This window comes from Staurois parvus, unplaced genomic scaffold, assembly GCF_062004578.1.
Source record: "Staurois parvus isolate SC_StPar_1 unplaced genomic scaffold, SC_StPar_1.0 ptg000235l, whole genome shotgun sequence".
Classification (NCBI taxonomy): Eukaryota; Metazoa; Chordata; class Amphibia; order Anura; family Ranidae; genus Staurois; species Staurois parvus.
This window is the reverse complement of record NW_028318031.1, coordinates 6,869,299-6,883,288: the sequence shown is the minus strand read 5'-3', so window position 1 is coordinate 6,883,288 and position 13,990 is coordinate 6,869,299. Positions and strand designations below refer to the sequence as shown.

The 13,990-nt window shown below is 39.9% G+C and overlaps 1 protein-coding gene across 1 annotated transcript; it reads left to right on the top strand.

The window, feature by feature from the left end:
- The first annotated feature begins 4,679 nt into the window (after positions 1 to 4,679).
- On the top strand, positions 4,680 to 6,495 carry LOC149460112 (somatostatin-1). The gene is made up of 2 exons (XM_089680135.1): positions 4,680 to 4,908; positions 5,983 to 6,495. The coding sequence occupies exons 1-2, from the start codon at positions 4,774 to 4,776 to the stop codon at positions 6,193 to 6,195; spliced, it is 348 nt and encodes a 115-aa protein (XP_089536261.1). The 5' UTR covers positions 4,680 to 4,773; the 3' UTR covers positions 6,196 to 6,495.
- The last annotated feature ends 7,495 nt before the right edge of the window (positions 6,496 to 13,990 follow it).

Sequence of the window (13,990 nt, the reverse complement as noted above, 5' to 3'; positions counted from 1 at the left end):
ATATTCCTCAGCGTCCAATCAATTCAACGTCCTCAGTATGTATCCTCAAGTGACTTTATAATTCTTCCAAACTCTTTTTATTCTCAATAAAGTGATATCCTCCTCTTCTTCTTTAACCCTCATAGAAACCCTATAGAAACCGCACATACTGCATTACCTATGTCATACACTATAAACCAAACTGAAATACATTCACATAAAAGTGCTCAAAACATGTAAAGACTCCACCAAGTGTCATTCCACATGTGATATCTGCAATTCCTACTCTTGAGTGATCGCTCCCTCTTATAATTTAAATTGTATATAGTGTAGTATATTCAACAAATATCATATATATGACACATACAGTGAAGGAAATAAGTCGTCAATCCCCTGCTGATTTTGAATGTTTGCCCACTCACAAAGAAATGATCAGTCTAAAAATCGAATGGTAGGTGTATTGAACACTGAGAGACAGAATAGCAACAACAAATCCAAAAGAGATGCATGTCTAACAAATTATGCACTGATTTGCATGTTCATGAGGGAAATAAGTATTTGATCCCCTATCATTCAGCAGGATTTCTGGCTACCAGGTGTCTTTCATACAGATAACAAGCTGAGATTGGAAGCAGTCTTTTAAACGGAATGCTGCTAATCTAATTTTGTTACCTGTATAAAAGACACCTGTCCACAGGAGCAATCAAACAATCAGATTCCAAACTCTCCACCATGGCAAAGACCAAAGAGCTGTCCAGGGATGTCAGGGACAAGATTGTAGACCTACACAAGGCTGGACTGGGCTACAAAACTATCGCCAAGCAGCTTGGTAAGAAGGTGACAACAGTTGGTGCAATCATTCACAATTGGAAGAAACACAAAATAACTGTCAGTCTCCCTAGGTCTGGTTCACCATGCAAGATCTCACCTCGTGGAGTGTCAATGATCATGAGAACAGTGAGGAATCATCCCAGAACTACACGTGAGGATCTTGTAAATGATCTCCAGGCAGCTGGGACCACAGTCACCAAGAAAACAACTGGTAACACACTACGCCAACAAGGATTGAAATCCTGCAGTGCCCACAAGGTCCCTCTGCTCAGGAAAGCACATGTCCAGGCCCATCTGAAGTTTGCCACTGAACATCTGAATGATGCAGAGGAGGACTGGTTGAAAGTGTTGTGGTCAGATGAGACCAAAATCGATCTCTTTGGCATCAACTCAACTCGCTGTGTTTGGTGGAGGAGGAATGCTGCCTATGACCCCAAGAACACCATCCCAACTGTCAAACATGGTGGTGGAAACATTCTGCTTTGGGGTGTTTTTCTGCTAAGGGGACAGGACAACTACACTGCATCAAAGTGACGATGGACAAGGCAATGTACTGTCAAATCTTGGGTGAGAACCTTCTTCCCTCAGCCAGGGCATTGCAAATGAGTCATGGATGGGTGTTACAGCATGACAATAACCCAAAACACAAAGCCAAGGCAACAAAGGAGTGGCTCAAGAAGAAGCACATTAAGGTCCTGGATTGGCCTAGCCAGTTTCCACACCTTAATTCGATTGAAAATCTGTGGAGGGAGCTGAAAGTTCAAGTTGCCAAACCTCAGCCACCAAACCTTAAAGACTTGGAGAGGATCTGCCAAGAGGAGTGGGCCAAAATCCCTCCTGAGATGTGTACAAACCTGGTGGCCAACTACAGGAAACGTCTGACCTCTGTGATTGCCAACAAGGGATTTGCCACCAAGTACTAAGTCATGTTTTGTGAAGGTTATCAAATACTTATTTCCCTCATGAACATGCAAATGAGTGCATAATTTGTTAGACATGCATTTCTTTTGAATTTTTTGTTGCTATTCAATTTTTAGACCGATCATTTCTTTGTGAGTGGGCAAACATTCAAAATCAGCAGGGGATCAAATACTTATTTCCTTCACTGTATATATCACACTGTACTCCTGTGGTATCAAACCAATAACCACCAATTAAGTGAGACAATAGAGGAATCCACCACCTTCCAATCCATGCACCTTACTAAACTGTAGAAAAAACCTGCTCTCCAACCAACATCGCTCTTGTTGTTCCATCACAATGCCAATATATGGATCAAAGAGAGAATAGAAACCATCGCGTAAAATATTAAAACCATCTGATTTATTAGATGAAAAAGCTTTACATAGTTAAGATGTACATCAGCACTGTTTTAAAACTGTAGACCGGACCTCATCTAAAATGGCCACCACACAACTTCCGGTTGGCATCTGACATCAAGCACACCCCTTGGAGACTTGGAGCAGTTGGGGAAAGAAGAGTGGTCCAAAATTCCAGTAGGAAGGTGTAAAAAACGAATTGATGGTTACAGGAATCGATTGATTTTAGTGATATTTTTTCCAAAATAAATTGCTACCAAATATTAAATTGAGGGTGCCAAAAATTTTGTCCAGTCCATTTTTGGGGTTTTGCATTGAATGAGTCAGATTTGGCTTCTTGTTTCTCCACTTTTTTGTGTCATACCAATACAAACAAAAGAAGCCAACATGAGAATGCCTAACTATTTGTAATTTCAACAATTTTCTGGGCAAAGTGGTGCATTATCTGACAGAAATGCAAGGGTGTCAATATTTTTGACCATGACTGTATGTTGTATGTGGAGAATTGTCAACGCAACATTATGGGGTGAATAGGACACATTGGAAATTATTGTTTTTCAGATGTCCTTTTGTTGATCTGCATTTTACAGCTGCGCTAAAACACAAATCAACGCACTGGCGTGAATTTGCCCTCAGTCAGACTCTGTACTTGGATTGCCTGTGTTCTGGATCCTTAGAAGAGCTCTCTGAAATCTTCAGAAAACTAGGCCAGAGGTCCCTCAGCCAAAGCAGAAGCTGGGTTCTAAAAAAATATTCTTTCAGCTGCAGGTGAACTCTGAGGGATTCCCCCCTTACAAAAAAACAAGAGACCTCTGCTCTGGGTTCCAGCCCATTTATACCCTCTCAACCCCCTACAGGAAGAGTCTACTACACTTGTAATTAACTTGGCATTTATTAATATACTGGCATTTTTTACAGTTAGTTCTGCTGTCATTATCCCGTTTTGATTTTCCTTCGACTCAGTTCTAAAACAATCCATTTTTCATTTCCCTCTGTTTATTTTATACAAATTCTAACTAACTGCTTGTAGCAACTCATTTTGCTTATACCAAACAATGCAAGTCAATTCCACTTCATTATTAAGCTGTAGGCTTTGGCAAAACACACATATATAATTGTCTCTGTGTAGATGTTTGATTTATATATTGATTTTCACATAGAATGCCTATTTTTACAAGAGGCATAGCTATTATGTACTACGAGTAGAGCAAACATGTAGATGACAGGGAGAAGGGCACTGTGGAAAATGCCAATTTCTGATCATTAGGAAATACTAAAAATTGCACAGTGAAGATTGACAAGAGGGCTCACTTGCACATTCTATGTTAATCACATGACACGATGTGCCATTTGCAATGAAATAAGGTTTAGGTAAGCTTCTGACGTATGTCGTGCAGAACTCTCTATGATCACATATCACCGTTCTGGTTCATAAGCGGGTGTGATGTATATGTGCTGGTAAAAAAAAAAAAAGATAAATACATAGATTGTTTGATCGATCTGTAAATACTAAATTTGCAGTTAAATGTTCCTTAACAATAGCTAGTCTCACTAGTCAGATGTGCACAGAAGTTGCCCATGGACATTGGAAAATATGCAACCACTCCAAAAACTTGAAAGGTTGTTCATAAAATTGATCTAGCCTAGCAAGTTTATGTTGGTACAGAGAGGAGGGTGGGGGAAAGAGAGGGGCGTAGGAAGACACTGCTGGTTCCACTTATCTTGAGGGAACAATAGCGACTGGGACAGATTTCCTAAACTGATTGATATGCTCCAGAAAACTGTCAGGCAGCAGGTGTTTGCCTGCCTCCATAGACATGAAATTGTCACCCAAGCCTGCCCAAAACAGCCAAGTGTCAATTCATGACTATGGGCTGCTTAACCAAAGATTCTTTAAGGCATTCCAGTCAGCTTCTGCACTCTAATGTTCTCTTGATTTATGTAGTAATTTAACACACATAAGAAACCTTTACAACTCGATGAAATCTGCGATAGTATTCTAAAATATTTTTACAGATTAGAAATTATTCTATTCTTTGTACATGCCTGCAACAACTGTAGCATAAACTATTCCTAAACCAAAGTGAGTATTAAAGTTCTCAAAATAGTCAGCAAAGCTGATGAAAAAATAAGTCTGTGTTTGGTGGATATTTATTGCTAGTAGACAAATGAATATTCCTGTTGCCATCAATGATCTGCATTTGCAAAAAATTTGAAAAAAAAAAAACGGAAATGACACACATCTGATTTATAGACAGGGAAAACAGGGTGGTGACTCTGGTACAGATCAGGTTAAATGATCTTGAAGAACATAGAAACCAATTTTGTTTCAATTATGCTGAAAGCCTATGTAAACAGTATAACAATAAAATAACAGAAAAAAATACAGAAACCCCTTAAAATTCCTTCTCTTGTTGGTGGCTTTAGTGATTTATCTACTTTGGGGTAATGATGCGTAAAAGTGGTGGTTATCTCAGGAAAGAGAGGGGGAGGAGGGGGCTCTTCCTTCACTGACGTCATATAGAGAATTTAAAAGGGGGCTAAAGAGATCCCAGGAGCAGAAGCAGAAGAAACAGTCACGGCAGCTTCCTTTCTGCTCTGATAGCATTGTTTCCACAGTCAGCTGAGAGAACTTATTGAAGAGATGCAGTCCTGTCGAGTGCAGTGTGCTCTGACCCTACTCTCATTCGCTCTGGCTATCAACTCAATCTCAGCTGCACCTACAGACCCAAGATTACGCCAGTTCCTGCAGAAATCTCTGGCAGCAGCAGGAAAACAGGTATGTAGCCTCCTAAATTACATTTTCTGTGCAATCAGAAGAAAACTGACAAGGATAGGGAGTTTTTTTTACTTGCATATTTGTAAACTCATATAAAGGATACAAGGTGCCTTGCTATATAATAATCAGGCAGTTTCAGGGGCTGCTACAGAACTTGCAGCTTAGCCTTTAGGAGTTTTGTGTGTTGCATATTGTTTACCCCAGACTGACCTGAATCCTAATTGTTGATTTACGTACAGCAATGTTGCACTAGATTGGCTGGCATCAGCGTTGAGCTATCCGAGGTGCTGAACGCTCAACAGGATTTTGTGCTGAATTTCTACAGGCTATGGGTCATATAAAAACTGAAGAAAACTAACTTGAAACAGTTACATATAACAGCTAGATTTTTATTAGGCAAATAGCATAGAAAATTAAAACTTAGATTTGATTGAATGAAATTGACTAAAATCCTGTTTTTGCTTTCCTCCAGATATAGTATAATAACCACAGTCATGCAACATAATTTGTATCCTACTATTACATGCACAATATATATATATAAAAAAAAAACCCTAACATTTCAGTAAAGGCTGAGATTACACAGTATGACATATTAGTTAATAACTTCTTTAACTGAAAAAGTGAAACAGGGTCACTAAATGCTGTATTGTATGCATTTCCCAACACGTGTCGCAGTGAATAATGATGTTCAGCCTTGCAAATAAAAGCTGTTTATTGCAGCATTTCATAAAGAGAACAAAGTAGTTTCAGAACTCCAGACGCCTCCAAAGTTGAAGATGACAACCTGTCATTTATCCTTTTTATTGAGCGTACATAAATCTTATGCTAGATATAACATTTGCTAGTATAATTATTTCTGATATGTCTGACAGTTGATCTCTGTGGGTTTTGTGATTACATCCCTTACATGATTTTATAAAAATGCAAAATGCAATTTAGTGTGCAAGGTATTTTCTGTTCGTCTGACTTAAAAGGATGTCTGATACATTTTACTAATATTTCTAATACAACCATTATGTGTGTTTCCCACAAAATGTTTAATCTAACAAATCCTTTCCACCCTGTTTGTAGGAGTTGGCCAAATACTTTCTGGCAGAATTACTATCGGAGCCATCCCAGACAGACAATGAAGCTTTGGAATCTGATGACCTGCCCAGAGGTGCTGAACAAGACGAAGTCAGGTTGGAACTAGAACGGTCTGCAAACTCCAGTCCAGCTCTGGCCCCCAGAGAACGCAAAGCTGGCTGCAAGAACTTCTTCTGGAAAACATTCACATCTTGTTAGCCTTCAACAACCTCCCTACCCTCTGGCCCTTTATTTTCCTACTCCTTCAACCCTAGACAAAGCCTTGATCATACAAGCCGAAGACTGTAAATACCACACACAGTTATGGTGAATAAAAGATGTTAATTTGGAGTTGTTTAATAAAACTTTTAGTTCAAATGTAGATAATTTGCTTGGGTTGTGATTTCTTTATAATTTCTTTATAATATAGTTTTCACGATATGCACTTTTCAATTCTTACAGATGTACTATTTTTTAATTATCTGTTGCAATAAAGAGTGTTTCAAGCTATGAATTTTATCTTTCGTCTTTGTCATAATTTTGTAAAGTCACTTTAAAATGAAGGTGCGTCAGGATAGTACACATAAAAACATTCCTATACACAGGTGTTTAGTCTGATCAGCATTGTACAAACAGAAGAGTGAATGTTGGGTTAACTTCTTCAGCTCTGGAGTAAATGTAAGCTTGGCTGTATTAGACCATTATCTGAGAACTAGCAGTGATCAGATTACATTGTTTAAAGAGACTCAATGGTTTAATCCTCTTCATTGTTCATGACATATAAAGAATAGCTGTACTTTCAATAGCAGTATACTTTAATGAGGATTCCATAGCTTCCCTTACCTTGTGGCAAAGTTTCCTCCAGTGCAAAATGTCACATGTAATTCCACTACCTGTCTTGTATGTCAATGTGCAGGACAGCAGGCATCAAACACAATACAGCAATGACAGAAGCTCGCTCCTCTTTCTTCCCTCCCACATGTTCATCATCACACAAGCTCTACAGAGAGGAGATACAGCTCCATACAGTCCATTGTTGTGTAGCCTGCCTCTTGTTCGCCCAATGCACACTTCCTGCTCGAGTTAGTAGAGGACTTTTGTTAACATAGAATAAAGGGAGTTGCTTTGTATAACTTATTAATCAGTACCAAAAATGCACCCGCTGGTCTCCATTGACTTCAGGCATTTACATCTGTTAAATAAAAAACCCTTCCAGTGGGCGATCCCACTACTGCAAGAGGTAAATGCTTCTTAGGTCTAGGGGTTAAGGAGTACGATGTAATACTTTACCTTATTCTTCTCTCTAGCAGCTTTCCTTCATGTTGTGTGACTAGCCCCACAGGCTCTTCTTTGGGGTGCTCCAGTTGACAGTCGTACACTGACATCATCACATGCAATTCAGGGCAGATAGCCTTTTCTTCTACTCGTAGACTTAACAAGCATTTAACCCTTACAGGAGGGAAGGCACAGCAAGGGTATTTTTTCCCTTCAAACCTGGAATTCAGCTTTAAAAGAACAGAATTAATGCATTTTTTCTGTCATGTTAAGGAACTAACTTTTAAAGAGAATGAGATCTAAGTGTGCTTCTCTGATTACTGTGTGTGTGGAACAGTTGAAATGAAAAATTTAGAGTGCTATATATTATATACTGCAAAAAATATATTTAATGGGTCATTTTTGCATCTTATATGTGTGTATAAATTTATAATAATTAAAAAGTGCAGAGCTCCCAGCACAGGAAGTGATGCCGTACCTGAAAGTCCCCTCTCATGCTATCCCCCCCCCCCCGCTGTAATCTCAATTGTCATATTAACCCTCTCAACAGTATACCTATACTCTTGGTTGCACGCACACCTCTTCTTCTCCAATATCCTCTGCATCGAAGACCAGTCCTTTTTGTGTAAAAGATACCAGCATAAGGATCTCAGCAGCAGAAAATACTAAATTCTGTTCTCCCACTGTATAGAATGTATGTGTGTGTGTGTATATCATGCTGGATATCTATACTGATATGGACTGGGTAATGTAAGGATGCCCCATAGTTTGATGGAAATGAAAATGATCAACCTACAGAGGACTGAATTAAAAGACACCCTGAAAATCAAAGTGAAAAAATGATGCAGCAGGCTAATCTATTTTGCTGAAATTTCACTGCAGCAACTCAAAATGGTACTCAATAGTTTGTATGCCCCCCCCCCCCCGTGCTTGTATGCTTGCCTGACAATGTCGGGGCATGCTCCTAATGAGAAGACAGATGGTGTCCTGGGGTATTTCCTCCCAGATCTGGAACAGGGCATCACTGAGCTCCTGGACCGTCTGAGGTGCAACCTGGCAGCGTCGGATGGACCGAAACATGATATCTGAGAGGTGTTCTATTGGATTTAGGTCAGGCGAGTGTGGGGGTCATTCAATGGTATCAATTCTTTCATCCTCCAGGAACTGCCTGCATACTCTTGCCACATGAGGCCGGGCATTGTTGTGCACTAGAAGGAACCCGCAACCCACTGCACCAGTGTGTAGGGTCTGACAGTAGGTCCAAGGATTTCATCCCGATACCTAATGGCAGTCAGGGTGCCATTGTCTAGCCTGTAGAGGTCTGTGCATCCCTTCATGGATATGTCTTCCCAGACCATCACCGACCCACCACCAAAACAGTCATGCTGAATGATGTTACAGGCAGTATAACATTCTCCATGGCTTCTCCAGACCCTTTCACATCTCTCACATGTGCTCAGGGTGAATCTGCTCTCATCTGTGAAAAGCGCAGGGCGCCAGTGGCAAACCTGCCAATTCTGGTGTTCAATGGCAAATGCCAATTGAGCTCTATGGTGCAGGGCAGTGAGCACAGGGCCCATTAGAGGATGTTGGGCCCTCAGGCCACCCTCATGAAGTCTGTTTCTGAGTGTTTGGTCATAGACATTTACACCAGTGGCCTGCTGGAGGTCATTTTGTAGGGCTCTGGCAGTGCTCATCCTGTTCCTCCTTGAACAAAAGAGCAGATATCGGTCCTGCTGATGGGTTAAGGACTTTCTATGGCCCTGTCCAGCTCTCCTAGAGTAACTGCCTGTCTCCTAGAATCTCCTCCATGCTCTTGAGACTGTGCTGGGAGACACAGCAAACCTTCTGGCAATGGTACGTATTGATGTGCCATCCTGGAGGAGTTGGACTGCCCGTGCAACCTCTGTAGGGTCCACGTATTGCCTCATGCTACCAGTAGTGACACTGACCCTAGCCAAATGCAAACCTAGTGAAAAACAGTCAGAAAAGATGGGTAGGGAAAAAATGTCAGTGGCCTCCACCTGTAAAACCATTCCTGTTTTGGGAGTCATCTCATTGTTATTTATTTCAGGTACTTCTATAGCACCATCAATTTATGCAGTGCTTTACATACATATATTGTACATTCACATCAGTCCCTAACCCCCAAGGAGCGTACAATCTAAAGTCCCTAACTTACATTCATACATACACATACTAGGGACAATTTAGACAGGAGCCAATTAACCTACCAGCATGTCTTTGTTGTGTGGAAGGAAACCAGAGTACCCAGAGGAAACCCACACAGTCACAGGGAGAACATGGAAACTCCAGGCAGGTGGGGCCATGGTTGGAATTCGAAACAGTGACCCTAGTACTGCCAGGCGGAAGTGCTAACCATTTAGCCACTGTGCTGCTCACATCTAGTGCACCTGTTGTTAATTTCATTAACAGCAAAGCAGCTGAAAGTTATTAACAACCCCCTCTGCTACTTAACTGACCAGATCACTATCCCAGGAGTATAACTGACTTGATGCTATACTCTGATTAAAAAGTATTCCTTTAATTAGCAGTATATATATATATATATATATATCTCCTAGATTGTAAGCTCCCAGGAGCAGGGCCCTCTTATCCCTCTTGTATTGAGCTGTATTGTTGCTGTATTGCCTCCCGTTATATTCTAAAGCACTGAGCAAACTGTTGGCGCTATATAAATCCTGTATAATAATAATAATAATATGGGCCATACAAACTACTGAGTACCATTTACTACTGAGTACCATTTTGAGTCGCTGCAATGAAATTTCAGCAAAATGGACTAGCCTGCTACATAATTTTTTCACTTTGATTTTCAGGGTATCTTTGAATTCTTTGTAGGTTGATCATTTTCATTTCCATCAAACAATGGGGCATCCTCATGTTCCTAACACATATCAGTATAGATATCCAGCGTGATATTTTTCCCTATTGAGATCTGATGTGTTTTCAAAGTGTTCCTTTAATTTTTTTGAGCAGTGTATATATCATAGTCTGAGATGCTTTCAAAAATAAAAAGAGCTGTGGGAATTGATGTCCACTGTCCACATTGTCCGTGAGACAAAACTATGGGTGTGGTTTTTATGCAGTCCAGTGAGGGTATATATATTTGCAAAAATATTTGTTAGTAAAAGTAATTTTCTGAAGGCAGAATCTTCCTTCCCTGCCTTCATACTACCATCTGTTGGTACCTGGCCAACACCCATATGTGATCATATACGTAATTTGTCAATAAAACTACACTTTTGTAGGCAGGATCTTCCTTAAGCATTCCTTCAAGGGTTAATTCATTTTTAATGACAAAAAAATACCTATGTCTTACAGCTTCGCCAGTATATTAATGTGCATTTCTCCATTTTGTAAAATAATACTTCCTGTGCAAGCTTACTTTGCTCCCCACTATCATGCTTAGATGGCAAGATATACTGACCATTGGATGCACTGCCCCATCATTTTATGAATGAGCACTAAGCTATTTTTCCTACCTACGCATGCACAGTACACTCTTTCTCACAACTCAGCAACCTGTGAGAGTGAAAAATAGTAGACTGTGTATGTGTGGGTAGGAAACGAAACTGAGTGCTCATTTGTGAGGTGCTGGGGCCACGTATCCAATGGTCGGTTCATCCTGCTAGTTAGGCAGGATGGAGAGATATATCATATCATGAAAGCTGAAACAACTCCCAACTAGGGGAGTAGTAGACATGCTAAGGGTGACAAGGAAGAGACAGATGTTGCTACAAGTTGATTACAAAAGAAGCATATCCGACATGCCTTATGACTCAGTAAAGCAGGTATACCAAAGAACCAAAGAGGGATCGAGGGGAAGAGGGAAAGAGAGAGTTGGGGGGAGGGTAGAAAAGTCAAGGGCATCCCAAGGAGACACAAGTAAACCAGCCAAGCAGATGAGGAATTAAATAGTAGGCTGATAGAGGTAAATTAAGTATCAAGAGAGAAGTAGTGATTCATTAAAATGAGGTGGCAAGTAGTGATGTAGCCAGGGTTGCCAAAGTTGCACCTTGTCTTGCAAGGCTGTCTCAATTTTTGCATAGACTATAGTCTGGCTCACTCTATTTTTAGTTTCTACTATACTGAGTGTATAGGACTTCCAAGCTTTTACTATAGTCTGCTTGGCAGCAGTAGTTACATATGATATTAGCCAAAATTGATTTCAAGACAAGACGGGGAAGGGGGGGGCAGACATTCAGTAGTGCTATGAGTGTATCCAGAGGGAGTGAGGAGGAAAACAGTCAGGAAAGATATGAAATCTATCTCCAAAAGCAGCTCATGATGGGGCAGTACCCCCATGCATAGAAGTAGCTACCCATGCTCCTGCAATGGACATATTTAAAGATCTTAGCAGGAACCAAACACCAGTGGTAGAAAATGGCTTAAAAGCATGAACTGTTGTGAATTTATGAAATCGGATTACATTTATTGCCACCCAAGCTTTGAAGGATGTTGGGGTAAGTAGCGCTGGGTGAAATGAGGGATTTCAAAGAATTCGCTCTAATGGATTATGAGGTGAAATGAGACCATATGCAGTCTCTAGTGAGTTACATAGAGTAGGAGAATGCTTTATAAAGGGACTAGGGATAGATTTCCTATCTGATGGATAAAACCAAGGCAGATTTGTGACCAAGAGAGGGTCACAGTTGGCTGCCTCTATAGCTACTCAAAGGGGAGTTTTGTGCACTGCACAACATTTTGTAAGGGGTGCCACTTGAGGATGCATTATTTTACAAAATGGAGGGCTGAATATTACTGATGAAGCTGCATTGAACAGGAGTTTGTCAAATGCCATTGAAGGTGAACTAACCCTTGAAGGAATAATAAAGGAATATCTTGCCTAGAGAAATTTTAATTTTATTGACAAATTTAGTATATTGTCACATTTGGCTATTGGCCAGGCAGAAATAGGTGGTAGCATTAAGACAGATGAGTACTCATAGAACTGTGTAATGTGATGTCTTGAGAAACAGACAGACATTCTTGCCCATACTCAACATCTGGAACATAGCACAAGTAAAATACACAATTGTTTGCAATGAACCCATTCAAGTTTTCAAAGGAGTAGTAAAGGATTAGAAGACTTGAAGTGGGAATAGATCAGAAACATGGATTGAAAATCAGAGTTTTGCTTATCTTACAATCATATCATGGTGGTTCAGGTTCCTGTAATTTTTTTAAATGACTGATAGAATCTTCTAGGAAGATTGTTCTAGGAAGAATTTCTCCCTAATACAATTTACAATTAACATTCTCTGCATCTTTACCGATAAATTTACCTTCCTCATTTATTCTTCACTCTCCTTTTGCTCAGTCTTATGTGAAAAATATCCAATTGCTTCCAGCAACATGTTGTGCTCACACCCAGAACAGAAAAGCGAAGGGAATTCCACTTCAATAACAAGCTATGTGAACCTTGGCAAAACAGATGGAAACATGCAGCACGACTGATCCTCCTGATACAGCTATTTAATTCATACATTGATTTTTGCATGGAATACCCTTATCAAAGCAGCACAGCAAATGTGTCCTACCAGTCCCAGTAAATATGCAGTGATGGGGTGTTCCCTGGGAAAATACCATTTACTATCCTCTAGGGAATTACTGCACATTGAAGAGTGAAGGTTGTCAGGAGGGCTTGTCACTTCTATAGCTTGTCATGTCATGTGATCTGTCACCTGCAAAGGAAACTAGAATAAGGACACGTCTGCTATGTAGAAATTTGTATATTCACAAGTTATAAAAAGATGTATGGAGAAAGAAAGATAGATAGATAGATAGATAGATAGATAGATAGATAGATAGATAGATAAATAGATAGATAGATAGATAAAATTCTTTTCCAGAATGACAATTCTTGCTACTCAAATATCTACTAAGCTTGAAATCTTTGAGGAGGTTGTGTTGATTGCTCCTTAACTCATCCAAGAGCTTTTAATTCCTAAAAGAATGCAGCATAAAAACAGATTTAGCAAACATTTACAATAGAACACCTCCAAATCCACCCTTACTATTTCAGTTTGATTTTTCTAAGATTAAGCACTGTCATGTCAGATTTCCTTGGTCTGTGGATGTCACAGTACAAAAAGCCAAAAAGTTATTTGAATAGTGTAATGGCTTAAAAAAGTTCTGTGGAGTGAAGCTATCTGGAATTTTTTTTCTTTGCAAATGTGGCCACCAATTACAAGCAAATAATGCAGGACAAGCAAATGCAGTCTGAAAGAAAGGCTTTTCTGTTATACTTAGACTATACTGTGCATAAGTGAATATAATCAAAAAGTTAGAGAATATGGCAACTGATGATAAAACTAGAACCATATTTGGCAGGTATTTAATGTCACTAGAGGAATGAATAATCATGTTACCACCTATGAACTACAATTACAAAACAAAAGAGATGACACACAGTTGATTCATAGTCAGGAAGACAGAGAGGTGACTGGCACAGACTGGGTTAGATGATCTTCTAGCACGTAGAAAGCAGACATGCTGCGAATATGCCTAAAGATTAAGTAAACACTATAATCATGAAACACCAGAAAAAAGACCAAAAACCTTCTGATTGCTTTTGTTGGTGGTGGCTTCACTGATTTATCTACTTTGGGGTAATGATGCGTAAAAGTGGTGGCTATCTCAGGGAAAAGAGGGGGAGGAGGGGGCTCTTCCTTTGCTGACGTATGATGGAGAATTTAAAAGGGGGCTAAATAGA